Source organism: Falco peregrinus, chromosome 3, assembly GCF_023634155.1.
Source record: "Falco peregrinus isolate bFalPer1 chromosome 3, bFalPer1.pri, whole genome shotgun sequence".
Lineage (NCBI taxonomy): Eukaryota > Metazoa > Chordata > Aves > Falconiformes > Falconidae > Falco > Falco peregrinus.
In genome coordinates this window covers 109232479-109249704 of record NC_073723.1, presented here as the reverse complement: position 1 = coordinate 109249704, position 17226 = coordinate 109232479, and the positions used below count along the sequence as shown (strand labels likewise).

Below are 17226 nucleotides of genomic sequence, written 5' to 3'. Positions count from 1 at the left end.
GAAGAGCAGCCAGCCCCAAAGCTCTTTGGACTAACGGCCCTCAGCATTGCCCATGGGCAGGTGGCAAGGGCTGGTAACGCCAGGCTCACCGGCGGGCAGGCTTCCACCCGCGGCTGCTGGTTTTGGGCACGGCGATGCTCAGGAAATCTCGGAGGTTTGTGCCCACCGCAAACCCAGCTTGACCTACCTGGTACCTTCTGACTCCAGTCACTCGAGCCCCTCCTCCCACTGGTGGGACTCTGCCTGTTCCCACCGCCCCCGGCAGCACCGTCCTGTGCGTACCAACGCATCCACCTGGACTTCTGCCTCGCAGCCGCTCAAACTGCTGTCCCCTCCCAGCCCCCGCTGTGCCCGCGCTGTCACCCCCTGCGTGCATCACCCCGGCTTCCCAGCATTTCCACCAGCTCCCCACCGCCGATGCCCCCCCACCTTCCCTAAATAAAACGTACTCCCTTTCTGGGAGGAGAAGAAGAAGAAAAAAACCCACCTTTCTGCACTCTACAGAAATCAGGTGGCTTTCCTACGAGGACAACACAGACTCATCTCCCCAAGGTTTATTTAGGACGAGTTTGCTGTTAATTGCTAAGCACACCTGGCAGCACCAGGGAAGTGGGTGCTGACTGGGCTGAGCTCCAGTCTAGACACCAGCTAAGAGCCGCTCCTCCTCCTCCTCCTCCTCTTTGATCCCGACTTAGTTCTGACACCAGTGGGCTGGTGGCAAAGTGGCACTTTGGTAGCGGGAGAGAGAATTTCCATCACCTCCTGCCCTTGGTAAAATGATGAAACCAGCCTTCCTCAGTGAGCTCACCACCCCTGCTGCGTACCGGTGAGATACTTGCTCTGGCAACACCGAGGTGTAACTCCGATTACCAGAATCCTGTTGTAGTAAAGTGCTAGTCCCGGATTTGTGAAGATATTTAAGCATTTAATCCTCTTTAACTAAAGAAAGAGTCTTTTCGAGATCTGGGTTTCTGTAATCGCGTTTCGGTCTTCAGTGTGTTTATTCTTGTGAGGCCAGTGAGACCCCAGTCTCCATTTTAGACAGTAAATAGGTGGTAAAATAAAGGGGTGGCAGAGGGGGTCAGTGACAGGGTGGGAACAAGCCACGTGTCTCCCAAGCTCTGTGCTTATGAATTTACTGTGAGACCACGCAGCTCGCCGTCCATGAATGACCGTAATGCTGCTGATTTCAAAGTATCTTCCCTGTTTAACTCCTCCACTGAGCTCATCACTTGGGATCTGTTTGTCCCTCCAGGGAAAAACAGGGATTAATCCACAGTTTTCTTTTCCTGCATTTGCTTTCCATGCTCAGTACGATAGAAATCACAAGGCCAGGCCAGTCTTTCTTCTTCTTCTTTTATTGTTCCGCCACAGACACACAGTATGAGAGAAGCCAGCAGGGAAGGTGCACCCTGGTGTGTGGGACACGGTGGTCCATGCACAGAGGACCCATATTTTCACCTGGTGCAGGGTCTCCTTTTAAAGAGCCCATAACACACCAAGCACGAACTGATCCAGGTACCCTGAAGAAAAGTGAACGGGTGGGTCGGGGCGGGTGTGTGTGTGTGTGTGATGTGAGCCTGTCACCTTCACCCCAACCTTATTCCAAAGCACCCTCAAATCACACCATCGCAGAAACCCAAGCAGAAATGCAGAGTATTTACGTGGCATTCCAGTCCATTCACTGCCATAAAACTCAAGCTGTGGGTTGCAGAAAAGAAGGAAGGGGGTTAAGAAGGAATGGTTTTCTAGATCCAGTTAATACAAGCAACAAGGGAAGGCATCCTACGTAAATAAATCAAGCCAAAGGAGGAGGAGGGAGGGAGTTTATCTAGATTTTTATTAACAGTGTTTCAAGAGACAATAGAAGAGAAGGGAGGGGGGAAAAAAGGCAGACACCACAGCAACAGGTTTTAAAATTGTACAAAGATAATAACATACAGAATATCTGGTTCCATAGTTACAGTCAGTACAGGCTGTGTAGGGAAAGGGGGAATTAAAAAACATGTTACAAAGTTGTACTGAAAGCAGGCAAGTGAAGGAGGTTAATAGGTTATAGCGTATTTACAGCAAGTGTCAGCCCCTGGCGCAGCAGCCCAGCCATCCAGCGTGTGACGGGTTAATATTAATTAACCACACCGCAGCTTTGACTTGGCTAAAGAACTGCTTTCTCGTGCTGTTTCGATAGGAAGGTGCGGGAGCCTGAGCCAGGAAGAGTTGGCTGGGGGTCACCCCCAAGGTTTTCGCTCCAGGCTGCCAGCCCGCGTACCCCTGCGGAAAGGCTTACTCGATTCCTGTGATCCAGCAGGTCTCCCGGCCCCGGGGAACCCACGCAGACATTCGTGTGCTGCTGGAGGGACATGATGGGTGGAAGTCAACAGAGACATCTCTACAGATCTGTTGGCAACCTGAAGGCAACCACCTGGCTGCTCCCAAAACGTCACCTGTCGGAGCACGGGGACATACCAAGGTGCTCCCTCGTGGTCCTCACCGCGAGTAAGGGGCCAAGTGCCGAGATGTGTTTGTGGAGCAAACACTCCTACGTCAGCTAGCGGCTCTAACCATCTCGGCTGCTGCACTAGAACCACACCTGGTCCTCCTCGTGCCTTGGAAACTCTCTTGGCTACTACACCCACCTCCGTCCCTCATTCCCTTCCCGTAACCACTCAGCTGCCCCGTCTTCCCACTAACCCAGCGCTGGGCATACAGCTCACAAGGGACGGACCCCAGCCCAAATTCCCTACAAGGCTGAGGAACCAGCAGGCAGACTGATATGAATCACATTCCTATGGAAACAGCACTCTGTATTTTGGAATCTAAAAAAAAAAAAAAATAATCAAAAAAATCTTGTTTCATCAGAACTCCCACTCTCCCTTCTGCTCAGTCACGCCTTCCCCACGCCCCCTCCTCCATATAACAGCACCTCACTCACATGCACACTCACGCAGGCATCTGTCATCTGCTAACCAACGGTTCCATATCACATTTAATCCGTTCATCCTGGTTTGTCTTTGGTTGAAAGCAAGAATGCTCGGGCAGTGAGGAGAGAGAAGTGGGCTGAGGGACGGTCGAGCAGCGCAGGGACAACCCAGCCGTTCAGCCGTGGCCACCAGCTGTGTTGTGGCCATTGGACAGCGAGTTAATCAGTGCATTTCGTTAGGAGGTCCTGGGTTTCTTTTGCATAAATAATGGCCATTTTTGCTGGTCTGAGAGGTTACTGATCTACGTCGCACTGATCAGTCTCAGCTTGTCAAATCTTTTTCGTTAAAGACATAAACTCTTCCAGTTCCACGTCTTTCTTCTAGACTGCTCAAAGAAATTCCACATTGCAGAGACTATCTCAGCGACAACAGTACTAAAATAACCTGAGGCTTCCCTGGATGACACGTGGAGAGCGAACACAGAGGGTGGCAGATCAACTTGCCAGCAACCTGAACTCATCCCATTTGGAATCAGAGGTTCAAACCTAGACTGCCTGTCCAGGCACTTGGTTAGAGGGTTTGGGTCAAGTCAAACAAAAGCTAGGACAAGTATAGAAATATTCACCCGGATCTCAAAAACTCAAAAGATGACAGAATCTGCGTGGCTGAGGCAATGGTTTGGCTCCGTTTGTGTTGTGGCAATGCCTGGCATGTTGCTTTCTAGACAAAGGCAAATCTCCTCATGTTAACTGTGGTTGCAAACCAAGTTACCATCGTATAGGTAACATACACACTCTTGGAAAAGAAGAACGAAAAGAGAGTAGTTTTGGCATCAGATATTTCAAACAAGATTGTACAACACAAATACAGCTGTATTTGAAGAAGGAAAAAAAAAAGAAAGAGTTCAATATTGAGTCCTCCCTGGAGCCTGGTTGGCTATTTACTTCGCCAAAACCAAATTTTCCGTACAAGTTCCCCACTCTTCCTTCCAAACCTCTAAGCGCACACACACACACACGTACACCCCAAGCAAATAAATCAAATAAACACAGAAAACAGTGAGAAGTGCCTCCTTAGCATTTTTTTTCCTGGAGAACCTTATTGTTTTAGAAACTGCAGGATGTAGTAAAGTGTTTGATTATATTTCAAACCAGAGGCATTTAATGCCTCATGATCTGTATAATGAGAATAGAAAAAGGGGGGGTGGGGGTGGGGAAGAAAGGAAAATCATGGGGGGGGAAAAAGGCAGGTTTTGAAAAATATTCCCTAACAATGCTACAAAAAAAATCCTGACATTAAATACAGACAAACTGTATTGAATAAAAATTGCACTAGTCCTCTGGGCACATCAATAATAAATTAAATACTTAACAATTTCACTGATTAAAAAAGACAGCACAAAACCCATAACAAAAGAACATAAACCCCCCCAATACTGTATGTAGGAAAAGTGCACAAAGTTGCTTTATACATTGAATCTAAATAAAGTACCAATACATGTTAAATAGATAAATTGTCTTGCAAGACACTGCTTTTTGCTTCAGTATTTACATATGCTTGAACTTCATGTACTTCAGCAGTGAGTCTGAGCTTCAACGGACATAACTGTACACGATTTTTTTTATTGTCGTCATGAGCCGCTAATGCTGACGGTGAAATAAAATGACCCAAAGTGGAAGCCATGTCTCTAGTTCTCACTGGCTTACAGAAAAGGTCGGTCCTATTTCTAACTCCTCATAAAAAGCTGGAAAACCAGTTGGGGTGCTTGAAGGTACATGTGAAAAACCTCGCTAGGCAATGATGGTGCTGGGATTCGTTAACAGAATAGGACCGTGGCAGTGGTGAAAGATCTATTTTGCTTTCAGGACCTCTGCAGCACCCCGAAAGATGCCAGCTCCGATTCAGTGTGGCCTTTTGCTGGGGGAGGGCACAGCTCGAGGGGATGTCAGCACTGACAAGTGTCTAAATCAGTGCAGATGAGTACAAAAGGGGACAGGATTATCAAAGAGAACTCGTTACCGAGGTTCCGTTCCTAACCCGGGGAGCAGAGTTCTTGGCTGAATACTGGTTCCTGTACTGAGCACTCCAAGCGCTGGTCTGGATGCCGCAGGGCGATGGGCATGATCCAAGCATGGCACAGCCTCACCGAAGTCAAAGACGTGCTGGAGGGCTTTGCTGTGCCGCTGGCAGGCTCAGCACCACCGCTCCTTGCACCGGCCAGCAGCACCCAGCACCGCCTGAGCTCTGCACGGAGCATGGGGGTCTGCGGGGCATTTCACACAGGGCATGTATAAGACTACAGATTTACTCCTGAGCCCACTCAGACCGACAGCAACGCTGCCACCAGAGTAAGCGGGCTCAACTGACGACAAGGCAGGGGTGCTAAATGGGGCAGCAACGCACAAATGAAGGCACCACCCTGCTCACTGGGGAAGCCCATTTAAATTTAGGGTGACCTGAACCAGAAAGAAGACGAACTCCAGCACAAAGGACCAAAAGATGAAGCTCCATGAGAACATCAAGTGGTAACCTTCTGTAATCCTGCACAAGAAACAGCGAGTGGGCAGCAATGCCAGCTGTACCTTCACACAGGTATCGGGAAGAGATATTTAACCTATGGTATATTAAACGTAAGCTGAAGGAGACCGTGTAGCAGCACTGCAGCCACAGCTACGCACATCTGCCAGCACCCGGTATCACTTTCAGGGACGTGATTCCGGAGTTGTACGAGGGAGCTACAATCAGAACATGGGCCCTACGCAGGATGAAACTGTCCTCGGAACTAATACACATCCTGGCATTCCTCTGAAACCCAACAGCAGTGACAATGACATTGTAGGTCACAGCGCTTCATCCCACAGGCAGTCTGGAATCGCTCTCGAGGGCGCCAGAGCTGAACAGGGCACGAACAAACCAAGCAACCTGCCCACTGCTGAGGGCACGTCCTACAGCTTCTGCTCCGAGCAGAGTTGAGAGGGAGTAGTGCCCGCTCAAAGACTACAGGGTAGTAGTAGACTACAGGCACCGGAGGGCTCAGAAGGGAGAACGCATGTCCCGCTCCAGCCCCTCTGCGTGCGGTGAACTGGCAGGTTCACACAAGCCAGGAGTCACATCGTCCTGGCACAGCAGCAGCAGCAGCAGCAGCAGCAGCAGCAGCAGCAGCAGCAGCAGCAGCACGCTCTGTGTACAGCACTGGGCTCCCAGGACAGAGAGCAGGGTGATGGAGAACACCACAAAAGGCATCACCAATGATAAAAAGGCTGATGGAGCCAAGCTCGTTAATTTTTATTTTCCATGATTGGTGGAAGGAGATAGTCAGTTACTTAAGGAAGCGTGACAGGTCTGGGGGCAGCTTTTGTGCTGCTGTCGACACGCAGCGGTTTCAGCACAGTCACTAGGACCATTTGGGATCTGCAACAGACTGAGATCAGAACTTGGCACTTGGTACCGTGCATCCCAAAGCTCCAGAGGGAACAAGAATGAATAAACAACAAGATAAAGATGGACTTCAAGACCCAGACCGCACAGACAGAAAAACTGTGGTCTGGCTGCAGCAAAACTTGGGACAGCACTTTCCTAAGGAAGCAGGGACTCTCCCTTGTCCTGACAGGACACCCTACCAGAGACCAAGTGGAGTTTCTTTATCGTTCCACTTTTCACTGCGTGGGTGGACCACGAGCTGTTGGTTCAGTCCCTGAGGGCAGTATCCCGAGGGAAGAGCTGGATTGCTGCTGCTCCAGCATCTGAGTTGTGTCACAATTGTGTCAGCAGGAACAAACCTGCAAAGGTTTGACCTTGGATGGGCTGCAGCACGACAGCAGCCAGCACACAAAGAAAGGTGTAGAAATCACATGTGGGTTGGACGAAAAATAACGCGACCGTGTCTCACTGCTGATGTAACACAGGAGGATGGGGAACTCTGCCTGGTGTTCTTGCGTTCCTTGTGAGATCTGGATCCCCTCGAGATCCCAGCAGGACCCGTAAGGCACTATGGCCCAGCCTCGGAGCCAGCAGCCGAGGCGCCCAGGCGGGTTAAATACGTGGACTGCCAGCCACGAGTCCCGACAAACTCTGATGTCAGCTGCAGCTGAGGGAACTTTGCAGAGGCTCTTAGAGGAGCTCCCCTCAGCTTGGCATCCAAACTCCCAGCCAGAGGACAACCTGCCAGTGGTACACATGCTCTGTAAGCCCTCCTGAGACGGGATGACGTGGCTGCAGCATCCCCGCAGAGCTGCTGTAGCACGATGCCCAGAAGAGACCGTATAAACACAGCAACAAAGTGCTCCAAGTAGAAACACATTCCCCTACTCCAGCAAAGAATACAAGAAGAAGGAAAGAAACAAAAAAAAAGAAGATTCTGCCGGTCATTGGAATTGGAGAACTCAAAAGCCCCTGGGCCAGCTACGGAGATGCCCTACTCACATGCTTCAGCGTGCGGGGGGAGAGCACAGAGGGATACACATGCAAGTAGAAGTCTCCTTCACACAGGTGCTAAGTCAGAAATCTGAAGTGACCAGGAAACAAACCGAACCAGGGTCAAATCGCATCGTGCAGCCAGCCATTCAGGCAGTGGGAGTTGGACGTGGCTTTTCTTCCCTGACACAAAGCCCGTCGCCAGCGACAAGCTTCTCCCAGCCTCAAAAAATTAGCACTGCTGCTTCCATAATGCCATGCAGATCGCATCTTGGCCCAGGAAGCAGGCGAGCTATGGCTTTGACCAGCTAACCACCAAGGGCAAACAAGGGGGAGCGTGGCTGGTATAGTCCTGAGAGCAATTAAGGTGAGTAGCCATCGCTCTCGATCCTACCCCTTCCGTCGTGACGTCTGGAGCAAAACCTCTCTGCCCCACAAAACAGCCTGTTCCTGACTTTGAGGTCATCTTTTAGTTCTCTAAACGTGCCCCAGCAGCTCCCAGATGCTGCAGCAATCCCGCGAGCGAGCAGGCTGCTGGTCACACTGCCAGGACAGAGGGCTCCACGTCAGAATCCCTTCCAACCAAACTGTCCAGACGAGGACTCAGTGCGTGGGACCTACACTGAAGCAGAGACAGGTTCGTCTGATCGTATCGTTGGTGGGTTTCTCCTGGTGATAGAGGGTTTCCTTTTCTTCTCTTTTTTTTTTTTTTTCTTTTCTTTTTTTTTTTTTTTTTTAAATGCTAAACTCATCTCCCATACTTTCCACACACTCAAGTCCATACGCCATGGTCTGTAGTTATGCCCTAGGAATCTCCTACACCAAATCAACCATCCAGTAGTCAAGCATGAGAAACGCTAACAGGAAAGACCCCTTTTCCTTCCTGCGTGCATCTCAACCTATACGTGCAGGCATCCAAAACAGACCAATCTGCAAGAAACACCAATATACCAAGGACGGGGCTCTCGGGGCTTCTAGAAATTCAGCCCAAATTCAAGACAGCAAAGGAGACGTGGGGGAGTTGTCACTAACACTCATCTATATTAAGGCTGATGAACTCCTGTATACACTTTCTGTACTGCAGCTCGGTAGGGCTGTTGCTGGGATATTGACCTGGTTGTCCAAAGGGACCTTCTGCTTCTCGCATCTCCTCGTTCATCCGAGCCAGACGCAGCCTAGAGCAAAACAGAGAAAGCACAAGGGAGAGAGGTTTGATGATTCCTTCCCCCAGGGCTCTTTACGGGCAGTGCTCCCGCAGACACCGGCTGCACTTACAGGGTAACGATGTCTGCGTTGGCCGCCTGGACCGCGATGCTGAGCGGGTCGTGCCCGTCGCCATCCACCGCATGCTGATTCGCCCCTCGCTTCAGGAACAAGCAGACCTGACTGCAGAAGGGAAAGACAAGACCGTGAGAGCAGAAATTCCAGCGTCCCCAGCCCACGCCACAGTGGGCAGAGGGCAGGACCCTTCCACGGGCAGGCACGGCTTCACTTGTGCGGCTCTAGATCAGGGAACGCTGCGGCGGCACGGAGAAGTGGATGGATCTAGAGGGGCCCAATTACCCCCCGTCTTAAGGATAATTGCCCCCCTGATGATAGACAATCAAGCTGCTGATTTATATGTGATATAAAAAAGCATTTGCAAATATATATTATTTGCAAATATGCCAAAAAAATTTTAAAAAATTTGCAAATAAGCAACCCACCCCCAGGCAGCTCCCTTGCGCACCCTGGTGCTAACGCTGAACCTCGGTCCAAGGGTGATGGAGCACGTCACGGCAGCGTGCAAAGGACTTACCCGGTATGGCCCAGGTACGTGGCATGATGCAAGGGAGCTCGGCCTCGGCTGTCTCTTTGGTTAACATCTGCCCCATTCTGCAGCAGGAATTCACAGGTTATCAAGGAGCCCTGGCAAGGTAAAGGGGAATTTTCTAAATACGTTCAGCCAGCAGCACCGAGAGGATGCACGAGCACGTGGCAGGCTGTAAGTCGCCCACTGTCAGCGCACTCCGAGCCAGAGTCAAGACCTCACATTTCCAACCCTGGCCTCCCAGCCACTAGCACACCATACCCCCATCACAGCTTGAATCAGAGGAGTTTTGTTCTCATCTTCATCATTCACCCAGTTGATCTCAGCACCATGTGCGAGCGCTTCTGCCATGAGAGGCAGGTTTCGGGCATGCGCTGCCTTGTACATCAACAAGCCAGGATGCAGCTCCCTCAGGTCCTCCAGATCCGATGCCTCCTGTTCGATCTCCGCTTCACCGCTTGACTCCTCCGACACCTCACACTCTAAGGGGCAGAAAAGGATGGAGATGACCCAAAAGCTTCTGGTGTTCCCTGTTGTTGGCACCAGAGAGCACCAGATACCCACCTTCCTCTGTCACGCTGTCCACCACAGAGCCAAACACCAGGATATCAGTGCTGCCGTCCGTGCTGCCTCCGAGCCCGCTGTCACTGCTCAGACCTGCAGGGCCAACAGAAGACAAACCAAGGCCATTTTAATACACAGGCATTCCAGTACCAGGCACAGCTGAGACCGCAGGGGAAAAGGGCTGCGCAGAATGTCACACACACATTGCACCGGGCACTGCTGGCACGGGAGAGGGGGACCGCTATCCCATTTAGCCCCACTCCATACAACTGCCCAAGGAAAAATTGCAAAGCCTTATGGTGTCCATGTCCCCACGCTGCCCTTCATGCAGGGATGCTCCAACACTGCCCTGGCACTTTGGACGGCTGAGGACAGCCCTTGCTGCAATCCATGAGGATGCTGTGACGGAGACTGGAGCAGAGCAGCAGCAGAGACAGCTTTGCAGCAGGTTGTGCAGTGTCATAAGCAAAGACACCCCTCTGCTTTTACCACTAATAATCTGTTTCCACTCTATCCATGCTCTCCCCAGAGCTTTTTGGTTGTCACTGGGGCACTTGCCAATACATTGCTCTTGTGTCACAGATTATTGACAGTGACTGGGCCAAATAATACCAACAGTGTGTATCTCAAGCCAAACTTAAAGCATTGTCCGTTGGCTCACTCACCTCCACAGACATCCCTGCCCTCTCCCCGCAGTGCTTCCCACCTTCCCTGTTTAGCTGGTGAATGCCACAAGACAGCTGACTACATACAAGAAATGGAGCCACGAAGAGATGAAACAACTTGTTCAAGGACACACAGTGTGTCAGCGGCAGAGAATCTTTGCACTTTTTCCAGCTTGTACCCAAAAGCGGTCAAAAAAATGACAGAAAGGAAGAAGCATGTGCAGGAATCGTCCCTGCAGGAACAGGGATGGCACATCACCTTTGTCCTGGGGGACGCCTGGCCCCCTTGGAAACTCTGGCTGGGTTCAGCTTCTTGCTGCTTTTAACTTCCCAATGACTGTAAGGGCGGGGGGTGCCTGTCCTCCAAGAACTCAGGAGGTTAAGTCCCCACGACCTACCTCAAGACCTACCCTCACTCAAACCACTGCGATTAGAAAGAAAAAAACAGCCAAGTTGTAGCTGACAAAATGTTTCTAAAACATGAGCAGAGTCGTCTTTGCAAAGAGTCGTAGCAGGAAAGCCTGCAAGAACTAAAGATCTGAGCCTGGAAAACCACAGCAGAACAAGACACCTTAACCTTAAGGCTCTCTGTTGAAATCTTCAGAGCAGCTACAGCTAGGTCCCAGATAACGAACAGTCTCTAAATTAGTGGTCCTGAAATCAGGGCTCCCAAGTAATCCTTCAGCACTGTTCAACAGCCAAAGAAGATAATGAAGCTACAACAGGAAAGGTCTGAAGTGGCACATCTCAGGCATATATCTTTTTTTTTGGATTTGCTGTCAGAAAAATCCCTGCTGGTTTCTGAGGAACGCAAACGTACTGCTTGGTGAGACTACACTCTCTGTCACGTCAGTACAAGTAGTGTGGCTCCAATGAGGCCACGTGGCACTACTCTAGATTTACATCAAAGCAAGAAAGGAGGATCTGGCTCATATCACATTAATATTAACGCATCAAATTCCCAGTTCTGTTCCCACTGAATCAGTGATAAAATTCTTATTCTCTTCCACTGGAGCAAGGCAAGGCTGTTGAGCAACTCTGAAGTCCCACATCTCCCAGGTATTGTTTCTGTGGACTAGTAATGCTAAAATCCTCGAAACTGGAGTAGCCCTCAAGGCACTAATTCAGACAAGCACTAAAGCACCTTCTTCACTGATACCCAGAGACAACATGTACTTGTAGGAAAGCCTGTGGTTTTCTGCTGTGCTGACTCAGGACTATAAATACTTCTCTTAAGTTCACACAATAAAAGCCAACTGAGCTAGTAAGTTTTAAAAAGTTACCACTCCTCAGCTCCATATGACAATGGACCCACGACTAGTCTGTGACCGGTGTGGGACACTTGAAGCAAACATTTCTTGCTTCTTATTTGCCATGAGATCCCACCTGTGCAGGATTTGACCCTTTAGCTCATCCGAGGGACAGGTGTTCCTTTAAGATGTAGTAACTTGACTGCTGGAAACCCTAGGAAGCTTTTTGCCTTTCAAAAGCTTTTGCCAGCCTCTTTGCCACAAGGGACAGGTAACGTATGGAATTCACTCGTTTGGCTGCAAGAAAATACATAACTGCCTCTGACGCTTGGTGTGGAACAAGTAAAATTTGGGTGTCTCTTTTGCTGCTAGCTGCCAGAGCGTCACCTTACCTCCGTCCAGGAGGAACGGCATACCGCTCCCACCGGGACCAATGCCACTGCCACTCCATGGGCCACCTGTTAGCGGATGCTGCATAGAGATGTGGCTGGCACCTAGAGGAAGGTGGACGGAATATGAGGGGAGTTCATCGTCACAAACACAAAAAAAGAAAAATTGTCCGCAGTAAGACTTGCTAAAAAAAGGAGAAAAAAAAATTAAAAGCCAAAACAAAAACCAGAAAAAAAGCCAATGGAATGCATAGTCTGGGCGTAAAAGACGTTGGGAAAAAATCCCATCCACCAGAATGCAAACACCAGGGACTGACTGGATAGGATATTAAAATAATCAGTGCAATAAAAGAGCAACGGGTTGGAATTTGTGCAACTAACTCCCCGTCACTCTTCTGAAATATTTACCCTCTCTCCAGTGAGGCCGATACCGTGCCTTGGGTCTGGTGCAATGCACATGCCCTAGAAGAGCTGGGAGGCCAAGCGTGCCCGGAGCAGACACTTTGTACTTACTGCGTGGGCCAGAGCCAGCCCCGGTGTCGAAGTAGGAGAAGAGAGAGTCCAGCTCGTCAGGGCAGAAGAGGGAATCTCGACGGAACTTCCTCTCCAGCGTAGCTGCTATTTTATACAGCAAGATGTTGAAATACATAGTTAATAACACGCAAATGAACAAGCGGGACACATTCTACAGCTGTATTTCCACAGGCTGAGCTTGCCTGTCCAATGCACCCCACGTGTCCAGTGCCATACTCATGCCCCTGTACACCAAAACGTGTAACACTGAGCTGACCACAGGTGGTGACACGCCGCAGACCGAGTCACCCCACAGCGTTTTGAGCAGCCGGAACCCTTCGTATGCACGGCCTCCCTTACAGACCAAGCAGGTAAAACCACAAGGATTTGAAACTTATTAAAAAGCAGAAAGCTGGAATACAAACAGAAGTGCACAAAGCAAGCTTAGAAGCTGCTGGATCACCCTGGTGTAATGATCTCCTCCTTTAGCCACACGAACCTCCTTAAACAGATGGAAAGCATTAGGAAATGGCTCTAACGACCTGTCAACTGTGCAACAGCATGTTTGCTTATGTTTCTGGAAGGCTTGCAGATCCTAGAGAGAGACAGGGCTGCACACATTCGGGCAGCCGCGCACACACCTACGAAGGGCAGTGGGCAGGTGAGCCCAGCTCACTGGGGACCGGGGCCAGGGGGGTTCCTACCTGATGACAACATGGCTGGTGACGCGTTGCCTGCTTCGTGGCGGTACTTCCTCCGAGCCGTGGGTGCTTTCGTGGTGCTGTTGTGTCTCTGGCACTTCTTCACGCACCAGCGTCGAGGTTTCCGCTCGTTCTCTGTTAGAGCCTCCCCATTCGGCAGCTTCTTCAGGAATTTCTTCTCCACATACTTCACTTTGATCCAGGCTTCCTTGTCCTGCCTAAGAGAACAGCAGTGTAAAGCTGTGCACAGGGTCACACAGTTCACCTAAAGCAAACAGCCACAAGGAGATGGAGCTGCTCTGGGTCATTTTATCAACCTGGTTCGGAGTCCTAATAATCATTGAGGCCTGTATTAAGCAAGGAGGGTTTCTCAAACCTGAAAATATCTCCCATTTCAAAGCAAAACTAAGAAGTGCAGGGTGCAGCCAAGAGTGGAGTGACACGTTCAGCCCTAGGCAACACCGTAGCTTCAGTTACAGGTATTCAAAAGGTCTCAGAGCAGGCGCAAACCCAGCAAGCCCTGGTTCCCAAGCACGTTTCACCAGGTTGCTGGTTGGTAATACCCCACTGGCCTTTCTGAGAGCCAAGCTCAGGCTAGCTACAGGGGGAGTGGGTTGGCATAGGTGCACCTGAGGTATTTTGGGCCAGCCACACTCTTAACCTGGCTTTCCGGAGAGCGTAGGGTACTGGGTTTGCTGTGTGGATGGAGAGCTTTCCACAGGACTGAGAGGACGAGTGTGCGCACTCGGACTCACCTGGAGCTCCCTGCTGTTGGTTTCTTAAGTCCCAGCTCTTCACACTGCGCCTCATAGATCTGATTCATGGTACTGTTCCCCAGCTCGCACATCAGCTGCAATACAAGGGAATGAATGAAATCTTCAGGGAGGAGTTACCGTCCCTCTAGACTAGCCTGCCACCAAGTACGACTCCCTCCAAGCCCACCACGTGTCTATCCCTGGCTGTTAAAACCCAGCACTCACTTTCAGTAACTCTGGCTCCCAGGAGTCCAGTGTGAGAGATCGGACCTTGGAGCAGTGAACACCCAGGCTCCTATTTATGCAAAAGGAAGAAAACTGATATGGTTACATCCCTCAGAACAGAAGTTCTCACCTGCCATAAGACGAAGAAGATCAATCCAGTTCTTACGTATTTATCTATACAGATGTAGCTACAGCAGCGAGTTTTATGCCTGTGCATACACAGATGTACCTGCACACACACAGGTACCGCAGCAAGCGATTACTTTTGGATCTATCTGTACAAACGTTATAGTCAGTCGTAATTCAGACCCCACCGTTTTTCCCAGCAGCTTGCAATCTGTCCCTGGCTGGCAGCACAGACCACACACGCACGCAGTACCTGTGAATACCGGAGCACTCAATGCACAGCAGAATGCCCAGGTTGATACTGGCCCAGCGAGGATCCGGCTGACCACAGTCACAGCACTGGTCATTCCCAGGGATGCTCTGCACTCTCTGCAAGATGGTCTCTCCTTTCACACTGCGCTCCCGGGAGTCAGTAGCAGAATCGATGCTGCTAGTTGATGGGGAAGCAGTCCGGTCCAGTCTCTGCAGGGAAAAAAAGGGTTCCAGGATTCTGCAAAGCACTGTGGAACGGACCAGAGCTTTGCATAGCAGAGGGATGGATAGGAAGCATTACCCAAAGAATAAACTAGGCCTAGTTTAATGAGGGCTGTCCTCATTAATTTGTATTGTTGCCACAAGACTGTGCTGCAGCCCAGCCCAGCCCCGGCAGCGCGGGCAGCATGCAGACTATTGTCTGGCAAACTACTTGCTATCAAGTGCCTTGCTTGCACTTGTCCCAGCTAGGGAGCAAGCTCTTCCCAAGGGAAGATAATTCCTAGGGGAACATCAATCCAGAGTGATGGCAAGCAAATGAAGGTGTCAGGACAACACCGATTTGAAGCCTTGCCTTCCCCCCAGCCCAGATCTATAAGCATGGCTTTGGTTAGTAAATGATTGTTGCTTCTGAGTTAGCACTGACACCAGCTCCCCTCCTCGGGAGCAGAAGAGTATTTCCAAATGGTCCACCCACACTGGACCTGCCACAGCGCGAAAGCCCACTATCAGGGCTCTGAGACACAATTATGGATCTTTTGTGACACCCTCACTCACTTCAATATAGTAGCTGTCAGGACTCTCCCGGTATGCAGAAGCAATGCTAGCTTGAACAGCCTGAATCCAGGCCTGACGCAGCTTCTCCGAGTCAGCCTGCAGCATGCAGCTCCTGCCAAGGAAGGAAAGGAATTGGAAAGAGCAAAAGGACAGGGTGCATGTTTTGGTCAAAACTGTTGCACTTCATCCTCAGCGTAGATGTTCCAGTGGGGGCAGCATCTTGGTTTGACAGGTAAAGGGGCAAAAATGAATCCTACAAGCTTGCGCTGTCAGAGGTGTTCCCTTTTAAAAAACTCCAGGCAGGTCTGCTAGCTGCTTTGAAAAGCTGCCCTTTGCCCATTTCACTGTCTAGATGTGCATTAGGTATGCATGGCCAAGCTCTGGCTTATGCTGATGTCTCACAAACTTCACGGGGAGTCTGCAGTACAGGCAACAGTATCTCCCGATAACATTTAACAGCCCAGGGCAGCACCTGCTCAAATCTACGATCTCTCACAGTTCCGTGCACAGCCCAGCTCCCCTGAGGATGGCCTAGGGAAGCCACCAAACTTACTTGGTAGGTGAGACGACCTCAAAGCAAAACCTCCTCTCTATGTCTTCACACGGCTTGACAGTACAGAGCCGCAGGTCCTCCACCACTACCGTGAGGGCATCCTGGAAGGGTGAGAATAGGTGGCTTTGTTGGCTCCCTGAATCCCTGTCATAATCAGGCCTCCCAGAAAACTCCTTCCCCAGCCCTGCTGGTTAGCATACGTGGAGTCTAGAGAGAGCCGAGCCAGCCCACCACTGGATAAGGAGGGCAACAGGAGGGGGTTATACAGAACCAAAGCACGGGACAACACGCACGTGAAGCGGCAGGCTTCGCGGGGACTTCAGCTTCCTCTGCTGAACGTGAATATTTACATCACCAACACCATCTGCTGCCACTTAGTTCTCAGTACAGTCTAACTCTGGAGCACAGTAACACTTGAACGGGCTTGCTGTCCCTCTGACCCAATCCCCCTCCCCCACTCCTCCCACCCCATTCCCTTGCCACGGTGCAGAAGTCCCCCAGCAAGGTAGACCAGGACACCAGACAAGCTGGCTAACCTGCCAGTATCAGCCGCGGTAGCCTCACTGACCTTTAGCTTTTTCTGGTACACCAGCTGACTGTTCTGGATGGAGAACCACCTCCTGAGGGAAGACAGACACACAGACATCAGAAGAAGCACCCAGCAGAGCTACAGAGAGGCATTCTGCTCTGTGGCAGAGCAGGATAGCTCTCCATTTAAAAAAAATAAAATAAAATAAAAAAGCGTAGTTTGTTCCAAGAAGCTGGAAAGTAACATCACAAGAAAAGCTCGCACGTCTCCAGTGCCCTCCCTCGGAGGGCAAACAAAGGATTTACAGCCTTAAGGAACGACTCCTGGCGCCGAGATGCTGCGATGGCAAGTGTTCTAGATATGTCAATGTAAAGCAAGAAGGAAGCAAAGACAAGAAACAAAGGAATCGGGCAGTCCCATCTTACTGCCTACGATTTCTGGGGCAGAAGGCTGTGTGTGCAGACTGACCCTGGCGCAGGTAGTAAATCCAGTGCCTGTGGGACATGTTGCACTCGTTAGGGCATACTTGCATACGTGCACAGTGGGCGTACTTGACATTTACTGGCTAAGTTGGATGACTTGCACGTGCCATGCCAGATACAGCGTGCCTACTGCCTCTCCAAGCAGGCTGTCCTAAGGCAAGCCAGAAATCCCTTAACATCATCAATAAACTTCCAGGTAGGAAAAAGAAAAATCCACCTCAGAAATCCCTGCTGACTGGCAGCTCTACAAACACCGTTGGAGAAAATAATAGGAATGGGTTGCACATCTTGCTGTTTATAC

At 50.4% G+C, this 17226-nt stretch overlaps 1 protein-coding gene across 6 annotated transcripts in view; it reads right to left on the bottom strand.

Moving 5' to 3' along the window:
• Positions 1–1383: 1383 nt before the first annotated feature.
• Positions 1384–17226, bottom strand: part of ACAP3 (ArfGAP with coiled-coil, ankyrin repeat and PH domains 3) — a 96818-nt gene continuing 80975 nt past the window's right edge. Inside the window, exons 12-25 of one of the 6 annotated variants that reach the window (XM_055800890.1) lie at positions 16483–16534; positions 15915–16015; positions 15362–15473; positions 14586–14794; positions 14207–14276; positions 13982–14076; positions 13230–13444; positions 12526–12627; positions 12016–12117; positions 9709–9801; positions 9406–9626; positions 9133–9242; positions 8610–8720; positions 1384–8509 (exon numbers count right to left, since the gene is read on the bottom strand). In XM_055800890.1, the coding sequence (XP_055656865.1) occupies positions 8362–8509; positions 8610–8720; positions 9133–9242; positions 9406–9626; positions 9709–9801; positions 12016–12117; positions 12526–12627; positions 13230–13444; positions 13982–14076; positions 14207–14276; positions 14586–14794; positions 15362–15473; positions 15915–16015; positions 16483–16534 (1741 nt within the window). In that variant the 3' untranslated portion in view covers positions 1384–8361. Of the gene's footprint in view, positions 8510–8609; positions 8721–9132; positions 9243–9405; positions 9627–9708; positions 9811–12015; positions 12118–12525; positions 12631–13229; positions 13445–13981; positions 14077–14206; positions 14277–14585; positions 14795–15361; positions 15474–15914; positions 16016–16482; positions 16535–17226 lie in introns of all 6 variants that reach the window. The other 5 variants (XM_055800889.1, XM_055800893.1, XM_055800895.1 and 2 more) reach the window with 5 other exon arrangements.